The 27,515-nt window shown below is 39.8% G+C and overlaps 1 protein-coding gene across 1 annotated transcript in view; it reads left to right on the forward strand.

Annotated features, from left to right (window-relative positions):
- The window catches only part of eys (eyes shut), a 181,633-nt gene extending 159,593 nt beyond the window's left edge, over positions 1 to 22,040 (forward strand). The window contains exons 22-23 of the mRNA XM_068228757.1: positions 11,966 to 12,215; positions 21,874 to 22,040. Of these exons, the coding sequence (XP_068084858.1) occupies positions 11,966 to 12,215; positions 21,874 to 22,040 (417 nt within the window). The remainder of the gene's footprint in view (positions 1 to 11,965; positions 12,216 to 21,873) is intronic.
- Positions 22,041 to 27,515: the final 5,475 nt, after the last annotated feature.

Below are 27,515 nucleotides of genomic sequence, written 5' to 3' on the forward strand. Positions count from 1 at the left end.
CTTATCTCTGATTCCACTTCTTTACTCATATCATTTATATATATATAAGAAAACATAAAGGTCCAATAATACTGCCTTGAGGAATTCCACTCTTAATTATTACAGGGTCAGATAAAGCTTCGCCTACTCTAATTCTCTGAGATTTATTTTCTAGAAATATAGCCACCCATTCAGTCACTCTTTTTGTCAAGTCCAATTGCAGTCATTTTTGCCAGTAGTCTCCCATGATCAACCTTATCAAATGCCTTAGATAAGTAGATCAAGAACAGAGAATAATATCCTTGTGCAGTGGTGCTGTATGGCTATTGCATGGTTACACACAATCAATCAATCAATCAATCAATCAATCAATCAATCAATCAATCAATCAATCAATCAATCAATCAATACTGATCTGCATTTAGGGCAGTCGCCCAGGTGGCAGATTCCCTATTTGTTGTTTTCCTAGCCTTTTCCTAAATGATTTCAAAGAAATTGGAAATTTATTGAACATCTCTCTTGGTAAGTTATTCCAATCCCTAACTCCCCTTCCTATAAATGAATATTTGCCCCAGTTTGTCCTCTTGAATTCCAACTTTATCTTCATATTGTGATCTTTCCTACTTTTATAAACGCCATTCAAACTTATTCGTTTACTAATGTCATTCCACGCCATCTCTCCGCTGACAGCCCGGAACATACCACTTATGATGTAGATGTTGATTCCCATAGGGAACCTAGAATATTTGTCCTGAATGAGTAAATTTATAATACCAATATAATGGTCCGTTATTGGACATTATAAATTTTCCAGCTAACTCATTCTTGGTTGCCTGCGTTTCGCCCTCGTGTGCTAAGTTAGGCTCGTCAGTTGGGACTTAGCACACCACCCAAGACGCAAGGCTAGTGCATACTGTGGAGGCCAAGGACCAAGGGGGAAGTTTTCCAGCTGGTGGCTTCAAATAGCCTATGCAGTGGCCTCCACAGTATGCACTAGCGTTGCGTCTTGGATGGTGTGCTAAGTCCCAACTGACGAGCCTAACTTAGCACACGAGGGCGAAACACAGGCAACCAAGAATGAGTTAGCTGGAAAATTTATAATGTCCAATAACGGACCATTATATTGGTATTATAAATTTACTCATTCAGGACAAATATTCTAGGTTCCCTATGGGAATCAACATCTACATCATTTGATGGCCAGGCAGGCATCTATTTTTGGAAATGAGACATAGCTCTCATAGTGCATTGGCACTGCTGGTGGCTTCAAATAGCCTATGCAGTGGCCTCCACAGCGATCAAGCTTCTCTCCAGGATCTCAAATCTGGGTAAACCTCAAGTGAACTCCACAACTCGTCGCAGAAGACACTCCTGTTATTTTTGATCGGCCGGGTGGCTACACATCTTTACTTTCCACTCGCGCCGAGCCAACAAAGCATATAGGCCGACTCCTCGTTGGATGTCAGCCTCCCTACCACCAACCACCATGACGACCACCACCACGACCATCACCACTACCTTTGCGACCGCTGCTCACACCTTTTCCTCGCTTTCCATCACAACTGTTACGTCGTCCCATTCATCGCCGCTTCTATCCACCTCTCTCCCCGCGCTACCTCCTGTTGATCCACCTCGACTATTACGTATTCCTCCCCGCTACTTCACCCGCCCTTCTACGCTGTCTACATCTGCCTTGCCGACCACGACATCACCACCACCACTGTCCGTCGAAACAGCAGCAGCCGCTCATCAACTTCCAACACCGTCCGACACATCTGCCACAAACGAAGTCTTCAGTTGCGTCGTCCGCGGCGTAAGCCCACTCATCCCGGCAACCGACATTCAAGAACAACTTCGCCTTCAAGCCATACCCGTCAAGAGGGCGTTCCGTATCTACAACTCCACCGGTCCGACGTATTTAATCAGACTTCAGCTTCGCAGCGCAGCAGCCGTCGCCCACCTGATCTCCAGCGGAGCACTTCTCTACGGCCGTCGTCATCCCGTCGAACCCTCTCGCTCACCTCCCCGCCCTAGATATCACCACTCCACATCTTGTCGCAATACCCGGCCTGATCATCCTCCCTTCCAACGCTCTATCTATGTCCGTCCAACTCCTTCTTCTGCTAATATCTCCATCCCACCACCACCGACACTTGAACATCTCCGACACCTCACAACTGTCCTCTATCACATCGCTTCAACACTTCACCACCTTACACTCCCACGAACCTTCCTTCTCGACACTCCTGTATAGCCATTCATCTAAATTTTCACACCGTTTTTCCCTCTTCTTCATTTGACACCTCTCACTGTTCTCTCCACATCTCCCGACCCGAGAGATCGCGACACGATCTAGGGGGCCCGCCCCGTCCTTCGGGCGGGGAATGAAAGCTCTGCAGCAGCAGCAGCAGCCTCCACAGTACGCACTAGCCTTGCGTCTTGGGTGGTGTGCTAAGTCCCAACTGACGAGCCTAACTTAGCACACGAGGACAAAACGCAGGCAACCAAGAATGAGTTAGCTGGAAAATTTTTAATGTCCAATAACGGACCATTATATTGGTATTACATACCACTTAGTCAAGCAGCTCTTCTTCTTTCTCTCAATTCTTCCCAACCCAAACATTGCAACATTTTTGTAACGCTACTCTTTTGTCGGAAATCGCCCAGAACAAATCGAGCTGCTTTTCTTTGAATTTTTTCCAGTTCTTGAATCAGGTAATCCTGGTGAGGGTCCCATACACTGGAACCATACTCTAGTTGGGGTCTTACCAGAGACTTATATGCCCTCTCGTTTACATCCTTACTACAACCCCTAAACACCCTCATAACCATGTGCAGAGATCTGTACCCTTTATTTACAATCCCATTTATGTCATTACCCCAATGAAGATCTTTCCTTATATTTACACCTAGATACTTACAATGATCCCTAAAAGGAACTTTCACCCCATCAACGCAGTAATTAAAACTGAGAGGACTTTTCCTACTTGTAAAACTCACAACCTGACTTTTAACCCCGTTTATCAACATACCATTGCCTGCTGTCCATCTCACAACATTTTTGAGGTCACGTTGCAGTTGCTCACAATCTTGTAACTTATTTGTCACTCTATAGAGAATAACATCATCCGCAAAAAGCCTTACCTCCGATTTCACTCCTTTACTCACATCATTGATATATATAAGAAAACATAAAGATCCGATAATACTGCCTTGAGGAATTCCCCTCTTAATTACTACAGGGTCAGATAAAGCTTCACCTACTCTAATTCTCTGAGATCTATTTTCTAGAAATATAGCCACCCATTCAGTCACTCTTTTGTCTAGTCCAATTGCACTCATTTTTGCCAGTAGTCTCCCATGATCCACCCTATCAAATGCTTTAGACAGGTCAATCGCGATACAGTCCATTTGACCTCCAGAATCCAAGATATCTGCTATATCTTGCTGGAATCCTACAAGTTGAGCTTCAGTGGAATAACCTTTCCTAAAACTGAATTGCCTTCTATCGAACCAGTTATTAATTTCACAAACATGTCTAATATAATCAGAAAGAATGCCTTCCCAAAGCTTACATACTATGCATATCAAACTTACTGGCCTGTAATTTTCAGCTTTATGTCTATCACCCTTTCCTTTATACACAGGGGCAACTATAGCAACTCTCCATTCATCTGGTATAGCTCCTCCGACCAAACAATAATCAAATAAGTACTTCAGATATGGTACTATATCCCAACCCATTGTCTTTAGTATATCCCCAGAAATCTGATCAATTCCAGTCGCTTTTCTAGTTTTTAACTTTTGTATATTATTGTAAATGTCATTGTTATCATATGTAAATTTTATTACTTCTTTGGCCTTAGTCTCCTCCTCTATGTGGACATTATCCTTGTAACCAACAATCTTTACATACTGCTGACTGAATACTTCTGCCTTTTGAAGATCCTCACATACACACTCCCCTTGTTCATTAATTATTCCGGAATGTCCTTCTTGGAACCTGTTTCTGCCTTAAAATACCTATACATACCCTTCCATTTTTCACTAAAATTCGTATGACTGCCAATTATGCCTGCCATCATATTATCCTTAGCTGCCTTCTTTGCTAGATTCAATTTTGTAGTAAGTTCCTTCAATTTCTCCTTACTTCCACAGCCATTTCTATCTCTATTTCTTTCCAGTCTGCACCTCCTTCTTAGTCTCTTTATTTCTCTATTATAATAAGGTGGGTCTTTACGATTCCTTACCACCCTGACAGACTGTTATTGCTTGCTGTTTGCTTACTACTGTGCCTCCTGCCACACTTTCAATCCTCTTTGTTCTGCATTCCGTCTAGATGGTATATTACACGGATCAAATGGATCACATGCATATGCACTAATACCAGCCAGCAAACCTGCACTTGGACATTATGAAGCATGTGGCGAGGCAAAATAGCTAACATCAGTGCACTAACGCATCTGAAAAAAAACACAGCTTTCACTATATACTATTCATTTGAATCAAAGTGCGGTATATAAATTAGCTTCATGTACGTAGAGTGTAGAGTAAGTATTCAGTATGTACCAGACACTTCATTCCTTCAAGAAAAGTGATGTTTGACATTCACTCACAAAAGTAATATTATTGGTTTTACAATCCCAGAGACATCAAGGTACCGGAATTTTGTTTCACAGGAGTTCTTTTACGTGCCAGTAAATTTACCAACATAATGCTGACATACACTGGCGGAAAATGAAATCCCAACACCATGTAGGAGTTGTGCTAGATCAACGAAATTCAGGAGGCGTGTTTGCACATCTGATAGATGACACCTATTCATGGTTGATGAAGAGTGGTGCTAATAGCGCCACTAATATTTTGCAAAATAAGTTTGCTTTATATATGCGTTGTGAGGAGATGTGAGTCAAGCAGGGCTTTAAGGAGACGAAGAAGGCTGTATTAGCAGGTTACCGAGTTTGATAGATAAGTAAAATTTAAAATCCATCTTTTCAATACTAATATTAAACGAAATAAGTTATAACATTTACTTGGTCCTGACGCTGGTGAGCGTCATCTTCAGCCAAATACGAGAACAGGCAATCACAAATATAATATCATCATTAAATCAATGCACATATAAACACTCTTAATATGGGATTTATGATGCCCCTAAAGTATCTGGAGAGTAAAACTTCAAATAATCACAATTTCACAATCTTGAAGTCACAATTAGAATGACACTTAACACAATATCATTCTTTTCACTCAAGTTAGAACTTTGAAAGTATTGAGTTTGACTTAGAACTGTAAGATTTTCAAATACATAAAAAAAAAAAAAAAGCATGATTTACATAAAAAATACATAAAAAGTCATCATAAATGAAATGTTATACAAAGGTCGAACCACATATAGAGTTTCTCTGTAAATATGACAGTCATAATTAGAACGACACTTAATTATTTTACTCAAGATGGAATCTTGAAGTCCTGAGTTCTACTTAGAGTAGGAAGATTCTCAATTTAAATAAAAGGCCTTGTCACAATTGATCAGAAGCAGAAATGATGAAACATGTATAAAGTTTCTTTATAAACATTAAAATTATTCTTGAAAAACAAACTGTGAACAGTCGTCTGCTTTAAATGTTGTAAATTGTTTCTATGGAAACTGTTCAACAGCTGCGGATAGTTTCCTTTAACTTGAATATTGAAATCTATTTAAAAAGGTGGAAGTTGTAACATTAATAAGAACTTCAAGGACATTTTTCTCATTTCAATGCAGGGTCAATGGGGTAAAAAGAAGAATAAAGAAAAGTAAATTATGCAGAAATAAACAAGGGGAAGTAAAAGCTGAAAATTAAATTAAATTGACAGGTTGAAAAGGAAAGGGAAGAAGGTAGGGGGACAAGAGGAGGTGAGACAGGTAAGAGAGAGAAGGGAATTAAGGAGGGTATAGCGAAGGATATGCGTAAAGTAAGAAAGTGTTATGCATAATATGAAAGACAGAGATGTAGTTTGGGGTTTTATTATTTGTAAGAAGTAAAATAAGAAAATCAAACAAAATTTTTAGTTTTTCGGAGATGTCATTTAAATTTAGGCCTGCATTGAAATATTGGTCCAAGTGAATGAAACAATTTTCTGTAGCATCAAGCAAGGGACCTTTGTTTAGGACCTCCAATATCTCAATATCTTGATCGAATTCAGTAAAGATATGTTTAGAATCCTTCATATTTTGGCCTACTGCAGAAAACTTGTTATATTTAATTGCATTAACATGTTCTGCGTACCTGATTTTGAAGCAACGACCTGTTTGACCTACATATGAGCAAGAACAGTCATTACAGCAAAACGTACAGACTCCTGACTTTGAAAAAGAGTTGCCCTTATTAAGAGAGCAAGGGTTGTGCAAAATATACAAATTTCTGTTGTTAGTACGAAAAGAAATCTTAACATTGTGTTTTATGAAAATATTTGTGATTTTATATACATCTTTGTTAAAAGTAAATGTTGAAAACTTAACAGGATTTGGTTTGTCTCTTGGTAAGGTGGTTTTAGGACGATACCTAAATTTGTTGATGATTCTTTCAATAAAAGCCTCCGCCATTGTCCGGTCCCAAGTCCGGAATGAGAAAGGAGGAGGGTTTGCTGGTCTGGCACCCAGCTGTAAAATTGCCAACGCCGAGTGTTGGGCGGCGGGAAATAACCTGACTCCCTAAGGGGGCCAACGGCTTCGGGCGAATGAGCCCCTTTGGGTGGGGTGATGGTCCCCACAGTGGAGGAAATGCCACTGGAATCCATTATGCAGCGTCTGTTCTCCAGGTTAGGGGTGGCTGCACAAGGCGTCTGTACTCCAGAGGAGCGGCCTCATTATCACCTCACTGGATCACATCCAGAGTTGTAATTCGGGACCTAGTCCCACACAGGTGACACCTTGACAGTCAACCATGGAAGGTCTTTTAAGGAATACTCCACCGGCTGAACCAAGAGTTCAGAGAAGGCAGCATTCGGATACGGTGGGCTGCCACCTGAAAGATACCGTGAAGTCGGAGGCACGGAAATACCCCAGTACTACATACACGAATGAGACAAAATCAAGAATCAAACCAAAGCAGATAACATTCTTCTCTACACACAACATAAACTCACTCATGCAAACCGGTAAACTAAAAGTGATCACCGACATAATGGACCAACACAAAATTCTTATCATGGGATTACAGGAAATTAGAAACACTGACCAGGATGCCTTGGAATCTCAAGGGTACAGACTTTATAAAGGTATACCCGGGAAGAGAGTGATGAAGAATGTCCCAAATTTGGAACAGGATTTTTGGTCAGCCTTAAAATAATAAACTCAGTTCAAGAATTCAGATCGCAGTCTCCACGACTCTCAACGCTCACCTTAAAGGCATCTAATAAAATCTATACTATAATAAATGCCCATGCTCCCACTAATGATAAAAACAACTCCTCAAAAGACCAGGAGGAAACAGGAGAATTTTGGGACCTATTGGACCAGACCATAGATAACATCCCCAAACACCATATAAAATTATTAATAGGCGACTTCAACGCTCAACTAGGCAGAGAAAGAAAATACCGTGACATCATCGGAAAATGGCCAGCACACAAGAAAACAAATAAAAATGGAGAGAGACTAGTTGACCTGTGTAGAAACCATAATTTAATCTCAAAATCTACATGTTTTAAGAGGAAACCTCAAAAACTCAAAACATGGAAACACCCTGACTACACTAAAGGAGAATGGCAACTGGACCACGTCTGCATGGACAAATACCACCACAAAGAGATCTATAACGTCAAAGTCCTCCGAGGAATAGACACAGGTTCAGATCACTACGTAGTTAAAATTAAAATTAAACTCACTCCCCAGAGGAGACAACAAAAGCAAGCCCTTAAAACTAAAAGAAAAATAGATCCTACCCAGCTAATCAACAACAAAAATTACCAGAAAGCAACTGAAAAAATAAAAATCACAGACAAACTTGAAGACTTAGTACACAACCTTAAACAAATTGCAGAAGACCTAGCTCCAATTAAACCACGTAAAAAACACCAATGGTGGAACAGTGAATGTGATGAAACAGTGGAGAAAAGACATCAGGCATGGCTATTACATCAGTCCCAAAAAACAGAAATATCCTATCAAAAGCTAGTAAAACAGAGAAAAGAAACTACCCAAGTCTTAAGAAGAATAAAAAGACAACATCATAAGGACACCCTGCAGTTAATTGAAGAACAGTTCAGTAAAACTAAATCAAGGGACTACTACAAAACCTTCAGAAAGCAGCTCCAAAAATATGAACCCCCGACCCTACTGATGAAGGATGAAGATGGTAAGCTGGCCCATAGCAATAAAGACAATGCAGAAATTCTGGCTAAACATTTCAACAAGCTTTTAAATTGTGAGGAACCTACAGAACTTCTTCATTTGGACACCAACACCCCGATAAAAACATCACCAGAAAACATCAATCCCCCCACAATAAAGGAAGTCTACCAAGCTCTGAATAAATTAAAAAACTACAAAGCGCCAGGAGAAGATCAGACCTTTGCGGAAATCTGGAAATATGCAGGAACCTCAGCAAAAGTTGCCCTCCATCAACAACTTGTCTCTATCTGGATTAAAGAAGAACTACCAGAACACTGGACAACAGCCCTCATTCATCCTCTGCACAAAAAAGGGGACAAAACCGACCCTAATAACTACAGGGGAATCTCTCTCCTAGACATAACATACAAAATATTTTCAATAATCATCCTTAATAGGATAAGTTTACAACTTGAGAAAGAACTAGGAGAATATCAAGGAGGTTTCAGACCCTGGAGGAGCTGTCCTGATCAGATCATGAGTCTTAAGTTGATAATGGACTATAACAGGAGAAGAAACAGAGATATGGTGATAACATTTGTAGATTTCAAGAAAGCTTATGATTGCATCCATAGAGAATCTCTGTTTAAAATTTTAAGACACCTTGGACTACACCCCAAATTAATAAACATGATAAAATTGACTCTCACCAATACCAAGTCAAAAGTGAAGTTTAGGGGTGAAACATCAGAGACATTTGAAATTAAAACTGGACTACGGCAGGGAGATGGGCTCTCACCACTATTATTTAACTGTACTCTAGAAATGGTAATGAGGGAATGGTTTAGAAAATGTCCCCCCAAAATAAAGATTGGCCGAAAAATCAAAACAAATTGCCTGGGTTTTGCTGACGATTTAGCATTACTAGCAGTGGACATAAAAGAAGCAAAAACCCAGATATCAGAACTTCAAAACATTGCAAATAATATTGGCCTCAAAATATCATTTGAAAAAACAGAAATTATGCCCCAAAAACCAACACAGCTAAAAGAAGTCACCATAAATGGTAATAAAATCAAAATAGTAACTCAGTTTAAATATCTTGGAGAAGTAATAACACATAACTTAAATGAAAAAATCTCAATCCAAGTAAGAACAAATAGATTAGCTAAAGCACAAAAATTAACATGGGATATCTACAAAAAGAAATGTCTATCAATAAATACAAAAATAAAACACTACAACACAGTTATAAAACCGGAAGCTACATATGCAGCAGAAACACTCTTTTACCTGAATAAACAATCAAAGACTGACAGACTTCAGAAAATTGAAAGGAGGATTGGAAGAACCTGTATCAACAAAAAATATCAGAAAGATGGACAGTGGCGGTTAATACCTAACAAAGTCGTGTACAAAGAGCTAGAACCCATTACAGATACTATGCGTAAGAGGAGACTGGGATTCTTTGGACATATCATGAGGATGCAGGACTCGAGACTTCTGAAACAACTAGTACAACACAATCTCGTCTCAAAAAATACCACAACAGGATGTAAATGGATCAGAGAAGTAAGAGAGGATCTGAAGGAAATAGGCCTTACAACAGAAGACACCAAAAATAAGATAAAATTGAATACAAAACTCAAGAATACAAACCTCCGCTTTACCCTTACACAAAACAAACCAACAACACGCACATTTTCAACTGAGGAAAGGGCACGAAGATCGGAGCGTCTGAAGAAGTACTGGGAGGACCGCAAAGCCCGAACAATCCCTTCAAAGAGACCTGAATGACGGACTGACTAAAGTGATCCTATGTGGTCATAAAAGAAGAAGAAGAAGAAGAAAAGCCTCTTTGAAGCCATTAGCTTTAGCTATAAAACGGATGATTTTTAATTCCCTATTCAAATATGTGATGCTCTTGTGCGTTTGAGGGTGACATACGTCATATCTAATGGTAGTAGCCGTTTGAGTTTGTTTTCTGTAAATACTATAAGTAAAAGAGGAGGGATGTCTTTTAATACTTAAATCTAGAAAGTTGATTGATCTATTCATTTCTGATTCCAGGGTGAATTTGATGTGCTGATCTATGCTATTAAGGTTTTTTAGGGTAGAATGTGCATCAATGGAATGTTCATCAAGGATTACAAACGTGTCATCCACATACCTGGCCCAGAACTGAATATTAGCAAATTTAACATCTTTATCAATTACGGAATGCTGTAGATAATCGAGGTAAACCTCAGTTAAAATTCCCGAGGCCGGTGACCTCATCGCCAGACCATCTTATTTGTAAATAACATTGTCGAATGTGAAGTAATTATTATTAATTAAAAATCTTAAGATGGTCATAAAGTCTGGAATTTCTAGTTTGCTAAGCTGACTGTTGGCAAGTAAATTTCTTTTTGATAATTGGAAAAAGTAAGCTAGTATTAATATTCGGGTACATGTTAACAATGTCGAAGGAATGCATAGAATGAAATGACCAAGAGACATTGGATTTATACGTCAGGCTGGTGATTAAACTGGTTGTGCTGCCATTATCCCCAGCCAGAAAACAAACCAGGGCCCTCTAAAGCCAAGAAGTTGGACACTGTTTATTCTCAGCCCATGACAAGCTTATTTGTGCTTCTGAGCTTCAGTTTAAGGACAGACGTCCCTTATTGAGGAGCAAATTGCCTTGCAGTGGCTGAGGTACCTGCTGTATTGTTGGCATGTTCAAGATCTCTGGTCGAACATGTAGACTGTTTATAAAGGTCTGCAATCCAGGAGCTGAGTTCGCCATTATTATTATTATTATTATTATTATTATTATTATTATTATTATTATTATTATTATTATTATTATTATTATTATTAAATTATTTGAGCTCTTTTGGCTTTTCAATTGTGGAAGCTGACTGTGACTGACTGTGCAGATTGTCTACTCAAGAAGTTCAATGGACATCTATGAGGCGACTGAAGAAGCTGTAAAATGGTTAAGCATGTTGGACATTCAACTCCGACACTACTCCATCATGTGATCTGAGTCTCATTCTGTATGTTTCTAAGACTGCTCAAATATGGGGGTATATAGTTGTAAATAATTTTTAAAATCATTGTTTGTAAACTTGTATCCTTCTGCCATATGAAATAAATAAAAACTGTAAGTTACTAGTGTTTTGCCACTGTGTGGCAGCAATCTTATCAATTGGATTGTCATCCCTATGCAAGATACTAGTGGCACCACTGCTAGCAATGTCAGAGGGTACACTAAGGGTGATATGTACCTCCACTTTCAACTTTTATAATAAAACTTAAGTTCCTAGAAGGAACCAGTAATTTACTTTTATCAATTGCAAATATTCAAGTAGTCAAGCTCCATAGTCCTTTGCAGCCATGAAATTACCAGCATTTCTCACGAGTGTGGCAGCAGGCTGATCACTTGGAGGCTAGTGAGCTATTGAGACACCACTGCAGGGCAGTGTTGTGATGGTGCATGTAACACTGGTACTGCTTGAAGAGTTTGAATACTTCAATATTAGCAATCAATGAAATTAAATTGTTGTTCCCTTCTGGAAACTTCACTTTTGATATCATAAAGGAACCCAGTGATGCTCTCCTCTTTCTAGATTCCAATCTGTGATGACATAACCAACACCTCCTGAGTACACACTTTTCTCTTTGCAGGAAGATGAGTTTGTGGGTGTAGGTGTGGAGAATGGCCTACTGAAGTTAGTATGGGCTTGGCATGGATCAGGCAGCAATGTCGCTCTGGTGTCTGCAGGATCTGTGACAGATGGCGCCTGGCACGATGTAGTCCTTAGTCTCAATCCATTCAACGTCACACTCTGGCTGGATGGAAAACTCGCTCACGCTCAGACCGAAACCGAGGATATATCTGGTCAGCCACTCATCACTGATGGACTCTTTTACCTTGGTAAGTCCATCTTCAGAGATTATATTAATAGTTAGTATTTTTAACAGAATGAATGCATGAAAACACAGAAGTCTGTCTGAAGTTCCAAAATTATGACCGGTACAGTCAGAGAAATGTTCTTCTCCTCTAAAAATACTGTAAATAATTGCCAGGAAATTTCAGATTTGGAAGGAAGAAAGTTCTCTTTTAGTATACTGATGTCTATAATAGTTCTTTCTTTTCTTTCCAGTCATCATGAATTACTTCCAGCAAGCCGGGTAGGATGTTTAAGAACGATGTGTCTCCTGGCATGCTTCTTCTCCTTTCTCCAAGTCTTGTCTTATCTGGTCTAACCACCTTTTCCTAGGGCATCCAATAGGTCTTCGTCCCGGAACAATCTTCTCGAAATACTGACTTAGAGTTCGACTTGCATGCATCTGCTTAATATGTTCTAGCCACTTCAGCCTTTCTTCCAGGGTCAGGTTGACCTGCAGGTCTCTTTGTATCTGGTCATTCCTGAATCTGTCCTTCCTTCTTTTCTGTACAGCTCATTTCAACAGCTTGCAGTTGACTGACTTCTCTTTTATGTATGACAACTCTCCAGACTATGTCGATGGGCAGGTGATGTCTTAAACAGGGCGTGGGGAACTCCCTTGTCCCATACTATGTTCTGTACTTGATGGAAGAAGCTGGATCCTTTTTGCACCCTGTTCAACACTTCCGTCATTTTATATTGTACTCCCCAGATATTTCAAGGTATTCACACTTTCCGTCTTCTCTCCGTTGAGGGTGCAAGGTGTTTTACCACTCCTGCTCACAGTTAAGTTATATTCTTTAAACTTGGTGTTCCAAAGATCCATCTCTCTCAGTTTCTCCCCAAATGACAACTTCATCAGGAAAAAACAAATGCATTAACATCTTCATTATCTATTCCTTTATAATAGTATCGATGAATGAAATGAAGAGCGAACTCCCTTGTTAGACACCTCTTCTTGTTTCAAACCACTGAGATCTTGCATCTTTCCAGTACCTGCAATAAATCAGGAAATCAGGGAACACAAGTAGCAAAAATATTTGAAAGTACAGTATATTAGATAGCAGAATGGGAAGAAAAGCAGAAAGATGATTAGAAGAAGTATAATATAACATAAGAAATGGAACATCAATACCAGATCCCATCTTACAATATGAATCATGTAAATTGAAAAGCAATGGAATATGAAAGAGTAATGTTGATAACAGAAAAGGCATAGAAAAGCATCGCTAGAGGAAATGTGTGGAGAGCTGTGAGACAGAAAGGATTTGGAAGCAATGAACAATTGTTGCAGCAGTGTTTGGACTGTCACCCTTATTGCTCCTCTGGATCTCATGATTGGACAAATATCAGTGAAATTCCCTATCAAGTAGCTATATTACCCAGGCACTTTATTTACTTCTAGGTATTTTATTGCCTGTTAATTATGTCTGAAGCAAATTTTTGTAGATTTCGTTATTGTGACGTTGACTGATACTTCACCCCCTTTCTGCCTAGAGGGGTGCACAAACATATATCCATAATCAGGGCCATTCAGACTTTTTTCAGCCCTTCTCATCCCCCATGCCGACAGGGGCTGAACTTGGACTTAAACAACATGCGTAGTGTTCACTGTTCATCTCAGCGACCCCGAAACCTATGGATTCAACACTACTTTACTGTAGATTATTTTTATATGCCACCTCCGCTCCTATGGGTGGCTTACCCCCACAGTGCTTTTCTTCCAGACAGTCGTACGTGTAGCAGAATCTCTCCTTGGCCCAGCCTGCTTAAAACACCAGGCCTGTATTCTACTGTAGAATCCTTGAGCTGACATTGCCAGGGTTATGGCTGGTCATTTCTTCATCGATTCCTAGAGCGGGGTAGTGTGATGCCAATATCTCGCTTATAACATGGGTTTTGCAGTCCATAGGGCCATACCGTCTAGTTTTCTTCGCATCATGAGGCTTAAAATGATCTTTGTTTCATCCTTGTATGACAAATTTGATATTTTATCTATATTACCCTACGTTAATATGCTAAAGGGCCTGAATCTAGGGAATCGATAGGCCTGTTAAAATTTCTTGTAGATGGGGTTACCTGCAGGGTCCTAAGATGTAAGTATTCAACAATTGGTTTAGAGTAATAGTATGGTATGGATTTGTATAAGGAACGGAGAGAGAGACGTTCTTCTTTGTGTGGAGAGAGAGAGAGAGGGGGGGGGGGGTAGCTTTTTCTTAAATATTTTCAATGAACTTGGATCAAATGATAACAAGTAAAACATATGTATATGAGAAAAAGACAATGTTGTAGGAATGATTGTAACAACAGAAGTTATGGATGTGACCTTCATGTCATAATATGACGCTGTCTTCAAATTGAATTAGGCAAATCAAAGTGGATCTCAGGCAATAAAGTAAATCTGGAAATGAGAATTAGGAATGAACAAACAAAAAGAAAAGAAAATAAAAAGGAGAAGAATTATCTATGAGACTCGTCCCCAGTGTGAAATATACATCTCATGTCTGATGGTACAGCTGTAGAAAAAAACACTGACATGCTACAGGAAGCAGACAGGCCATGCAAACAAAGGAGTAGATAGAGAGGGAGGGGGGAATATATAGAAGGGAGAAGGAGAGAATGGGGTCTAAAGTGGGACTGATGGATGCAGAAAGAAAGACTGCTGCTGAGAGGAGAATTTAAAAAGGTTATAAAAGAAAAAGTCCTTTTTATCTGAGACATGATTACTAAAGATAGGGATTAAAATGTCAAATAAAATATTTGATTTCTCTAAAATTTCATTAAGATTGAAGTTAGGATTGAAAAACTGTTCCAGATGGAGAAATCAATTTTCCGTAATACTGAGCAGCGGGCTTTTCATGTCTTGGTCGATATTAGTAAACTTATGGTTAGTATCACCCATGTGCTGTCCTATAGCCGAAAATCTGTTATATTTCAGGTACTTCATTGCCTGAGATCTGCTTTGATTTGCCTAATTTAGTTAAAAACAGTTATGACATGAAGGCCACACCCATAATTTTTGTTGTTATATGTATTTTGATGTTAATAATAATAATAATAATAATAATAATAATAATAATAATAATAATAATAATAATAATAATAATAATGTTATTGGCTTTACGTCCCACTGACTACTTTTTTTTGTATTTGGAGATGCTGAGTTGCCAGAATTTTGTCCCACAGGAGTTCTTTTACGTGCCAGTAAATCTACCGACACGGGGCCGATGTATTTGAGCACCTTCAAATACCACCGGACTGGGCCAGGATCAAACCTACCAAGTTGGGGTCAGAAGGCCAGCGCCTCAAGTGACTGAGCCACTCAGCCCGGCTATTTTGATGTTATAATAATTCCTATAACGTTGTCTTTCTCTTATATATATCTGTTTTAGTTGTTATCATATGATCTGTTTAATTTCTATTTTGGCTGATGATGGCCACTAGTGGCTGAAACTAAGACTAATGTAATGTTATTTACTTAACATATTGTATTGAAATTGTCAATTTATTTCTTATAATTGCACTTCAATATGGAACAGAATGAAATTTATAGCTTATATAAATATACCACATAGTCAAGCATCTCATCTCCTTACTCCCAAGTCTTCCCAGCCCAAAGATTACAATATTTTAGTAAGATTACTCCTTTGTCGGAAATCATCCAGAACAAATTGTGCTGCTTTTCTTTGAATTTTTTCCAGTTCTCGTATCAAGTAGTCCTGGTGAGGGTCCTGTACTCTAACTGCGGTCTTACCAGAGACATATATTATATGCCTTCTCCTTTACATCCTTACTACAACCCCTAAATACTCTCATGACCATGTGAAAAACCTCGTTATTATGATTACCCCAGTGAAGATCATTAATACGTAGGTACTTACAGTGATCCCCATCAACACAGGACTTCCCCTCTTGGTGAAGCTTACAACTTGATTTTTCATCCCATTGTCTGTTGTCCATCTCCCCCTGCAGTCGCTCACTACACTATACAGTATAACATCATCATCATCATCATCATCTGCGATTCCAGATCTTTACTGCTGTCATTTATATGTATGAAATGAAATGGCATAGAGCTAGTGTCCGAGGACAAGTTCGGCTCGCCTGATGCAGGTCTTTCGATTTGACTGCCATAGGCGACCTGCGCGTCGTGATGAGGATGAAATGATGATGAAGACGACAGGTACACCCAGTCCCCGTGCCAGCGGAATTAACCAATTATGGTTTAAATTCCTGACCCCGCCAGAAATCGAACCCGGGACCCCTGCGACCAAAGGCCAGCATGCTAACCATTTACCCATGGAGTCGAACATTTATATCTACAGTAGAAGTCCGCTATAGCGAGTACAGCATATAACAAGAACTCCACTATAGTGATGATTTTTTCTGTCCCTTCAAAATTCCTATCTTAAACTGTGTATCATCCTTCGGTTACAGCGAAAGCTCTATTACTGACGCATCCATTATTACGTAAGATTAAGCGCGCATAATTTTTTCCATTACCCATATAATCATTTTCATGCACCCCAGCGAAGATATTGCATGCGATCGATTACCTTCGGCATCGTTTTCTCGCTATGTGCACTAACGAGTTCTCTCGTCGACATTCGAAGGTGATAATACCAATACCTATGGGAATCAACATCTATGTCATTTGAAGGCGATGTCGGAGTCACCAAGCTCGATAGCTGCAGTCGCTTAAGTGCGGTCAGTATCCAGTAATCGGGAGATAGTGGGTTCAAACCCCACTGTCGGCAGCCCTGAAGATGGTTTTCCGTAGTTTCCCATTTTCACACCAGGAAAATGCTGGGGCTGTACCTTAATTAAGGCCATGGCCACTTCCTTCCCATTCCTAGGCCTTTCCCATCCCATCGTCGCTATAAAACCTATCTGTGTCGGTGCGACGTAAAACAAATAGAAAAAAAAAGTCGGAGTCGATTAGTAATACCCGTCGACTGCTGTTCCATAAAGAAAATTCGAAATGAAAGAGAACATATTTTCATAATAAATGCGTAAATAACGTGTGTGATAACGGTTGTTAACTCATTAAAACTTAAGGCTAACTAAATGACCGCTTAATTTTGAGGCTAAATACTACAATTAAGTAAGAATGGGACACGCCTCGAGATATGGCAGAGTGTTTAATTGATTTCAGAGGTTAGTTTATATTTTCTCGCGTCTGGTTAAATTATGGAAAGGCTATTACCGTACCGGTATGAAAAGTTATAGCGGGAAGATTATTATTTCTCTACTGGCGCTTGAAATGTGTTTTCATCATACGTATAGTACGGTTAGGTTAGGAAAGGTAACGCTGTTTGAATAAGAAAACTGAAACGTTTGCAACAAAATGCGATCGATCATCTTTGGTACGGTATAGTTTTCTCACTGTGTGCATTTGCAAGCTCTCTCGTCGACATTAAAAGGCGATGTTGGAGTTGATTAGTAATACCCGTCGACTGCTGTTCTCTAAAGAAAATTCGAAATGAAAGAGGATAACACGTTTTCATAATAAATGCATAAATAATGTGGCCGATAGCAGTTGTTAATAATACCAATATAATGGTCCGTTATTGGACATTATAAATTTTCCAGCCAACACATTCTTGGTTGCCTGCGTTTCGCCCTCGTGTGCTAAGTTAGGCTCGTCAGTTGGGACTTAGCACACCACCCAAGACACAAGGCTAGTGCATACCGTGGAGGCCACTGCATAGGCTACTTGAAGCCACCAGCAGTGCCAATGCACTATGAGAGCTATGTCTCATTTCCAAAAACTGATGCCTGCCTGGCCATCAAATGATAATACCAATATAAATACCAATATACCAATATAAATATTATAAATTTACTCATTCAGGACAAATATTTTATGTTCCCTATGGGAATCAACATCTACATCAGCAGTTGTTAACTCGTTAAAAATACTGAAGTAAACGATATCTTGATTTTAATGTTATATATGGAAATTAAGTAAGAATGTGATACATCTCAAGATATGGCAGAGTACATCACTGATTTCAGAGGATATTTCATAAATAAATAAAAAAATGTGTGTGAATAAATTAATTCCATCCCCTGGTCTAAGGAGTTTGGACAGCCAAAGTAGGGGACTGCCAGTAGGGGTGAAGTACAGTGGGGACTTCGAGGGCCCTGGGACCGCTACGGTAGCTGTGAAGGCCCTTCAGGAACTCTGAAAAGTGGTGGCAAAAGGGGCCTGGTTAAGACTCAGCAGGTCGTTATGCTACTTAGGTTCCAGAACGGGTAAAAAAGAAATTAAATAAGTAAATAAATGCAATGTAAATATTAATCTTATACCAGTTGTATAGTATCATTTGAAGTAATTCCACATACTGTATATCAGTTGACTATATTTGTAAGTAGTACAGGAGATATTATAAGTAGAATTTTGTAAACAATATAAATTTATTAAGTATGAGCTGTGTGTTTAATAGAAAACATTGTTAGCGTAAATTGTATAATACCGGGCGAGTTGGCCGTGCGCATAGAGGCGCGCAGCTGTGAGCTTGCATCCGGGAGATAGTAGGTTCGAATCCCACTATCGGCAGCCCTGAAGATGGTTTTCCGTGGTTTCCCATTTTCACCCCAGGCAAATGCTGGGGTTGTACCTTAATTAAGGCCACGGCCGCTTCCTTCCAACTCCTAGGACTTTCCTATTCCATCGTCGCCATAAGACCTATCTGTGTCGGTGCGACATAAAGCCCCTAGCAAAAAAAAAAAAAAAAATTGTATAATATTGTATTATAGAAAAATTTTCTTCTCTTGTTAATTTAATATTTAGTGCTTGACAATAATGTATTTTAGTGTACCATTTGCCACCGAGATAGACACCTCACTTGCAAATAAAGAGATTTTGATTTGATTTTGATCTTCTTGCGTCCAGTTAAATTTTGGAAAGGCTATTTACATGTAAATTTTTTGCAAGTAGGTTATCATTTCTGTACATGCGTTTCAAATTTGTTTTCATGATACATATACGGTTACATTGGGTGACGCCGTTTGAAGAAGAAAGCTGAAGTATTTGCCACAGAAACCTCTGGAGTGATACCGTATTTCTCCAAATCCAATACTTTTTTTTTCTCAGAATCTCATGCGAAAACTCAAGGGTTGTCTTTCACTCGCGGCCTAACAGTAAGTTAATGGATACCACTGGCAACTACCGCGGTAACTACGCTGCTTCTTTTCACACTCGCACAAAACTCATTGACAATAAACGACGCCTCTTTACTATAGCCTACATCGCTAGCCGCGACAACCGGTCGTACAGTGCCTGTGTGTAACGTCACTGGATCTCAGGAAATAGTGAAGAGAGTATGGCGTTCTATTAGCCTCTACAAAACTGCAGAATGGCATCAAAACATGCGAGCCTTCGAATTCTTAGAAAGGTCATGGCTGCTCAGTGGCAGAGTTATTGTACTTGACGCTTAGTAACATTAAGTTTTATAGACAGTGATGGATAGTTGTATTGTAAAGGTACATGGAAAAGGTATTGCCAGCAAATTTTCAACGGATTCTAGTCGATATTTTGATGCCAATTTTAAGTTAATGGTTATTAAACACTCATAAATGTAGAATAATTGTGCATGATATAGTGTCTCATAGTGCATTGGCACTGCCGGTGGCTACAAGTAGCCTACGCAGTGGCCTCTACGTTATGCACTAGCCAGCGTCTTGGTAGGTGTGCTAGGTACCAACTGATGAGCCCAGCCTAGCACAGGAGGGCGAAACGCTGGCAACCAAGAATGAGTTAGCTGGAAAGTTTATAATGTCCAATAACGGACCATTTATATTGGTATTATAAATTTACTCATTCGGAACAAATATTTCAGATTCCCTATGGGAATCAACATCTATATCAGCTGATGGCCAGGCAGGCATCAATTTTTGATAATGGGACAAAGTGTCTTATAGTGCATTGGCACTGCTAGTGGCTACAATTAGCCTACGCAGTGGCCTCCACGGTATGCACTAGCCAGCGTCTTGGTAGGTGTGCTAGGTACCAACTGATGAGCCCAGCCTAACACACGAGGGCGAAACGCTGGCAACCAGGAATGAGTTAGCTGGAAAATTTATAATGTCCAATAACGGACCATTTATATTGGTATTAGAATAATTGTGCAACCGAAAAAAAAATATACGGCATGACGAAAGTTAATGTTCGGCCTCTAAAAATGCGTAGGCCTACTGTACAACATAGGCATTCATATGATTTTACAAAGTACTTTTTGAGCCTGATTTAAATTTTTTGAAGGAAAAAGTGGGCTTCATCTTGGATTCGGAGAAATACGGTACTTTTTTTTTTTTTTTTTCAGAATGAAATTTAAACATACACTTTCATGCAGTATCGGATTTCGAAAAATAACAAAGAAGTAAACCATAGTGTGGATATCATCTGCAGAAACGCAAGTTTTGAACAAAGTGATTACCGTTTCATACCGATTTTAATGTGCAAAGGGGGTTTTCAGACTTTCATACAAAAATCTGATATAACGACAATCCATTATAGCGAGTAAATTTTTCACTGTTATGAATTTTCGCTATAATAGACTTCTACTGTATAAGTAAACATGATGAGTCCCGCTTCTCCATAACCTCCGATGGCCATCGTGTGCGGGTTTGGCGGCGTCCAGGGCAGATCCTACCCGCATTGTAGAAAGACACACAGGCGTAATCCCTGGCATCGTGGTGTGGGGAGCCATAGGATGTGCATTCAGGTCACCTTTAATACTGCTTCAGCAGACTTTGGTGGCACAGACATTCTGTGTCTGCACGTCCTACAGCACCCTGGGGCAGTGTTCCAACAAGATAATGGACGTCCACACACAGCACGTGTATCTATGGACTGTCTAGAGCATGTTGAGATCCTCCCATGGCCAGCAAGATCCCCGGACCTCTCCATCATTGAACACGTGTGGGATGACCTGCGGGATATGGAGGGATAGCTGCAACAATTGTGGACAAACTTGCCTCTGGAGAGGATTCAAAGGCTGTTTGACACCATTCCAAATGGCAGGGGGTGGCTCAACACCCTACTGACCTGGCGCCAACATTCCACCTGTAACTGCCGACAGCCTTGTCTCTAGTATTTGCCTGTAATAGCTGCCTCCTCTATCAGGACATTATCTTTATATCCAACTACCTTTACATACTGCAGACTAAATACTTCTGCCTTCTGTAAGTCCTTGCATAGACACTCCCCTTGCTCATTAATGATTCCAGGAATGTTCTTCCCAGAAGCTGTTTCTGCCTTAACGTATCTATACACGTCCTTCCATTGCTCCATAAAATTCATGAGGCTCCCAATTATGTTTGCTGTCATGTTATCCTTAGCTGACTTTTTTTTTTTTTTTTTTTTGCTGAATTCAATTTCCTAGCGAGCTCCTTTAGTGTCTCCTTACTCCCACAACCATTCCTAACTCTAACTCTTTCCAGACTGAGCTATCATTGTTTTCATTCTATTGTTCCTTTTCCTCTATATACGATGACTTGATTTGACAGTTGTCCTTTCCAATAAGTTACCTGGAAAATTTAAGCATACCCATCAATCTAAGAACTATTGGGTTTTTATTTTACTGATTTTTTTTTCGTTCTTTGATCACTTTGTTATAATTTGTTCTCTTTTCAATATAGGTGGTTTTCCAGAGCAGTATAATGTTTCAAAGGAGACCAGAGGTATGTTTTTCACAACATTCAGCGGCTGTGTTGGAGAACTGGCATGGAGCGAAGATACTGTTATCACAGACTTCTCTCATTTTCAAGGAGAAAATATTGGCAGCTGTGATCTCTTCCAACCTTAAGGCGTTCAGGACCAAGTATTAAACTTTACAAGCCTTTTAATTGGCCAAACCCACCAAGTTTTCCCACCTTTCTTTCATATTTTCTCTGTCATATACTCATAAGTATGTACAAACTTGCAGATATTTTCTTGAAAATCAAAGTAAGCAGTAACTGGACAGGATGTCCACCTCAAGTATGTTCTCGAGATAGCAAGAAGCATTTTTTCTCCCTAAAATAATAACAATAAGGAATATAGGCAGGCAGCAATACGAATTTCTGTGTCATACCACATTCAGTGACACAGTCTGATATACCAAAAGTTACACATTTACAAATGTGGCACCATCATATGGGGAAGACAAGGACTTACTGATACACAATGCTGACGTCACAGGGGAGACCAATGTTACAAACAGCCTCTACCCTCGCCGTGTCTTCCAGTTTTCAGAATGTTGGTGCCACATTTCAAAACTCGTACTCATCAATACTGCTTTTCGCCAGTACCACATGTCTGACGGTGGAAATGATTGCATCACTGAACGTGGCAGCTTACGACGAGCTATGTTTGTGACAGGAATGCGTAAAGTTCCATTTATAAGAAGCAACTGACCGAGTCCAGTGGGACACATACTGCACGATCTTTCAACTGCCACGCTGTATAGTTAAACTTCATGAATTAGGAATTGACCCTTACCAACTTAAATGAATCATTTTCTGTAATCAGACACACTTTATCTGGCAGTTTCTAACCATCATATTTGGACTGATGCTCAATCTTTGGACCACACTTCCCATGGTCTTACGAAATATCTGCCAACTATCCCTGTTTAGGCGGGAGTTTCTCAGGCCCAGTTTCTCCAATGAATGTTAAGGTGTTAGCACCGCTGTTAAAAAGACTTAACACATAATTTAACAAAACAGTCGTCTCATCAAGAATTGTTAACTCTAACAAATTGTTAATACTTGTGTTAAATTAACATGGCAGCAGCCCTGTGTTAAACCTCTTAACAGCTGCTAAAATTTCAAAATGGAGGCATGTAGAAGACGTAAGTTTGAAGCTTCACTGCTGTATGAAGACTATTTATAAACTGAAGAAGGAAAAGGACCACTTATCAGTTTCTCCAGTGCAGCAGTAGCTTATAATTTTTATAAGGAGAGGTCAGACCCTGCGTCCAATCAATTTCAACAAGCTAATTAATGTACATGTTGGGGGACACTGAACAGTAACTCGTGTATAAGGTTTAGGTCAATATGCTTTCGTTTTTGAAAAATTGAGGAGAAATGTTGAGAGGCAGGATCCGCTTCTGACCAAGTGGAGGTGATAGAACACTAAAAGGTGAACACATTTTACTTAAACATGTCAGATCCGCAACCTAATTATTTCCAAGAAATTTATGAATCCACAGATTCCAATGCAACGCGTACTGGTATATACTTGAAGAGTTACAACACAGTCAAGTGGAGTGGTGGCTGAGTGTTTACCATACTTGTCTACGAACTGCGACGACGTGAATTCGAGTCCCGCTGTAGCTATATTTTCATACACATTAAATTATTATTTGAGGGAACGTGAAGGTAAAAATGCAAATAAAAATATTAGACAAACTCCAGTGAATTTTATTTTCTACATCAAATTAATACACACACACACACACACACACACACACACACACACACACACACACACACACACACACACACACACACACACACACACACACACACACACACACACACACACACACACACACGCACACGCACACACAGAGATCCAGCAGTAACTGTGAGAACATTTAGACCTATATTAATTCTTCTTCTTAATCTGTTTACCCTCCAGGGTTGATTTTTCCCTCGGACTTAGCAAGGGATCCGGCCTCTACCGCCTCAAGGGCAGTGTGTACGATGCAGTGTCCTGGAGCGTGAGATATTGGGTTGGGGATACAACTGGGGAGAATGCCCAGTATCTCTCCCAGGTGGCCTCACCTGTTATGCTGAACAGGGGCCTTGTGGGGGGGGAGGGGGGGGGAAGATTGGAAGGGATAGACAAGGAAGAGGGAAGGAAGCGGCCATGGCCTTAAGTTAGGTACCATCCTGGAATTTGCCTAGAGGAGAAGTGGGAAACCATGGAAAACCACTTCCAGGATGGCTGAGGTTGGAATCGAACCCACCTCTACTCATTTGACCTCCCAAGGCTGAGTGGACCCCGCTGCAGCCCTCGTACCACTTTTCAAATTTTGTGGCAGAGCGGGAATTGAACCCGGGCCTCCGGGGGTGGCAGCTAATCACACTAACCACTACACCACAGAGCCGGACCCTATATTCATTACAGGTAGAAAATTAAGTGTACTGCAATTTGCGTAATATTTCTGTTCCCATTTTTATCTTCACGATCCATCAAATATTAATTTATTTAGTACGAGACTCGAACTCATGTCTACAAGGATCGCAGACAAGTACAGTGACCACTAGGCCACCATTTGGTTTGACTGTGATATTATTCCAAGTATACATACGTTGCATTGGAATTGGGGATTCATCAGTTGCTCAGTAATTATTAGGTTGCGAACCTGACATGTTGAAGTAAAATTTGTTCACCTTTTAGGGTTTTATCACCTACACTTTGTCTGAAGCAGATCTTTTTTTTTTTTAAACAAAAGTGTAAAGTGTATTGACCTAACCCCTTATACATGAGTTGAATGTCCCCCCCAAAAGTACATTGAAGCTCGCTGAAATCGGCTGACCACAGGGTCTGGCCTCTGCTTGTTAGAGAGTATGCTTCAGACACTCTTCATATAATTATAGGTGACTATGGTCACGAGTGCAAGACAAGAGTGTGTAGAATTCTGCAAAGAATTCCTGCTGCCATTGCAGCATTAACAAGGCATTACATCATTTTCCCCGCAGTAAAAGATTGCCCGAAAATCATTCAAAACCTATCAATTATCACATTTACTCGGTGATGTAGGAGCCTTAGAATCCACTGATATAAGAATAATATTAAATGTTGTGATATAGCAGTCCATTCTTTCATTTTTCAAGCACACTCGCATACTTTTAAATTAAAATTTGTAACATAATTTGTCTTGTATTCATCATAATAACAGTTCTGTTGCCTCCTAATATACATGTTTACGTCTTAGCAGTCTCTGCAAACCATAACCTATAATAATGTCAACCCATTTCAACATACTGCTATGAGCGTTTTATGTAAAGAAACAAAAGACGCTCACTGCCAAATGCATTCAGAAATCTCACAGAAATGTGCTAATTTGTCTTTGACAATTGTTTCATAACAAATGTTGGAAATGTGTTCATGAAACAGGGCATTCTTAACCAAAGTGTTAAATTAATAACATTTGTTAAGTAAAATTTAACACAGAATTGGAGAAACTGGGCCTCAGTGTTTTACATTGCATCCTGATCTCTCCGTCAGTTAATTGTTTCTCCCGATTTTAAGTCAAAGAGCCAAGAACTTAAAATATGTTCTGAAACTCGTGCCATTTCAGGACATTGCTTTAATAGCTGAAGGTGTACCTCTTATTAGTAGGGAAAGGATTCTTAGGCACGAATAGGCGCAAGTGTCTTCTAGCCGCCCTACAGTTCAGATCTCACTTCATTTTGCTGATGAAATTACATATACATACATACATACATACATACATACATACATACATTATCATTATAGACTGTTATGCCTTTCAGCGTTCAGTCTGCAAGCCTCTGTGAATTTACTAAACGTCACCAAAATCCTCCATTTGCAACCAGTGCTGTGGCCTCATTTAGTTCTATACCTCTTATCTTTAAATCGTTAGAAACTGAGTCTAACCATCGTCGTCTTGGTCTCCCTCTACTTCTCTTACCCTCCATAACAGAGTCCATTATTCTCCTAGGTAACCTATCCTCCTCCATTCACCTCACATGACCCCACCACCGAAGCCGCTTTATGTGTACACCTTCATCCATCGAGTTCATTCCTAACTTAGCCTTTATCTCCTCATTCCGAGTACCCTCCCGCCATTGTTTCCACCTGTTTGTACCAGCAATCATTCTTGCTACTTTCACCTCTGTTTCTTCTAATGAATAAGATATCCTGAGTCCACCCAGCTTTCGCTCCCGTAAAGCAAAGTTGGTCTGAAAACAGACAGATGTAACGATAGTTTCGTTTGGGAGCTGACTTCCTTCTTACAGAATACTGTTGATCGCAACTGCGAGCTCACTGCATTAGCTTTACTACACCTTGATTCAATCTCACTTACTATATTACCATCCTGGGAGAACACAACCTAAATACACGAAATTATCAACCTGTTCTAGCTTTGTATCACCAATCAGACATTCAGTTCTGTTGAATTTCTTACCTACTGACATCAATTTAGTCTTTGAAAGGCTAATTTTCATACCATACTCCTTGCACCAATTTTCAAGCTCCAAGATATTAGACTGCAGGCTTTCGGCACAATCTGCCATTAAGACCAAGTCGTCAACATAGGCCAGACTGCTTATTACATTTCCACCTAACTGAATCCCTCCCTGTCATTTTATACCTTTCAGCAGATGATCCATGTAAACTACGAACAGCAAAGGTGAAAGATTACAGCCTTGTCTAACTCCTGTAAGTACCCTGAACCAAGAACTCATTCTACCATCAATTCTCACTGCAGCCCAATTGTCAACATAAATGCTTTTGATTGATTTTAATAATCTACCCTTAATCCCATAGTCCCCCAGTATGGCGAACATCTTTTCCCTCGGTACCCTGTCATATGCTTTCTCTAGATCTACGAAACATAAACACAACTGCCTATTCCTCTCGTAGCATTTTTCAATTACCTGGCGCATACTAAAAATCTGGAGAGCCTCCGTGGTTCAGATGGCAGCGCGTAGGCCTCTCACCACTGGATACCATGGTTCAAATCCTGGTCACTCCATGTGAGATTTGTGCTGGACAAAATGGAGGCAGGAATGTTTTTCTCCGGGTACTCCGGTTTTCCCTGTCATCTTTCATATCACCAACACTCTCCATTCTCATTTCATAACATCTATCATACATTAATAAAATCACCTTGGGAGTGGCGACCCCATTGTATTAATAGCCTATATATGGTTCATTCACTACATCCCTGACCCGGTCAAAGACTGAAAAACAGGTTGTAGGTTTTCATTCATACTGAAAATCTGATCCTAACAGCCTCTCTGTGGTCTGAAATCACGCTGGTTTTCATCCAACTTACTTTCAACTACTGATCGCACCTGCCCTTCCAAGATGAATATTTTACCTGGAACACTAATCAATGAGATACCTCGATAGTTGTTGCAATCCTTTCTGTTCCCTTGCCTATAGATAGGTGCAATTACTGCTTTTGTCCAATCTGAAGGTACCAGTACCTTACCAACACTCCATGCTAATTTTACTACTCTATGAAGCCATTTCATCCCTGCCTTCCCACTATACCTCACCATTTCAGGTCTAATTTCATCTATTCCTGCTGCTTTAT

Source organism: Anabrus simplex, chromosome 7, assembly GCF_040414725.1.
Source record: "Anabrus simplex isolate iqAnaSimp1 chromosome 7, ASM4041472v1, whole genome shotgun sequence".
Classification (NCBI taxonomy): Eukaryota; Metazoa; Arthropoda; class Insecta; order Orthoptera; family Tettigoniidae; genus Anabrus; species Anabrus simplex.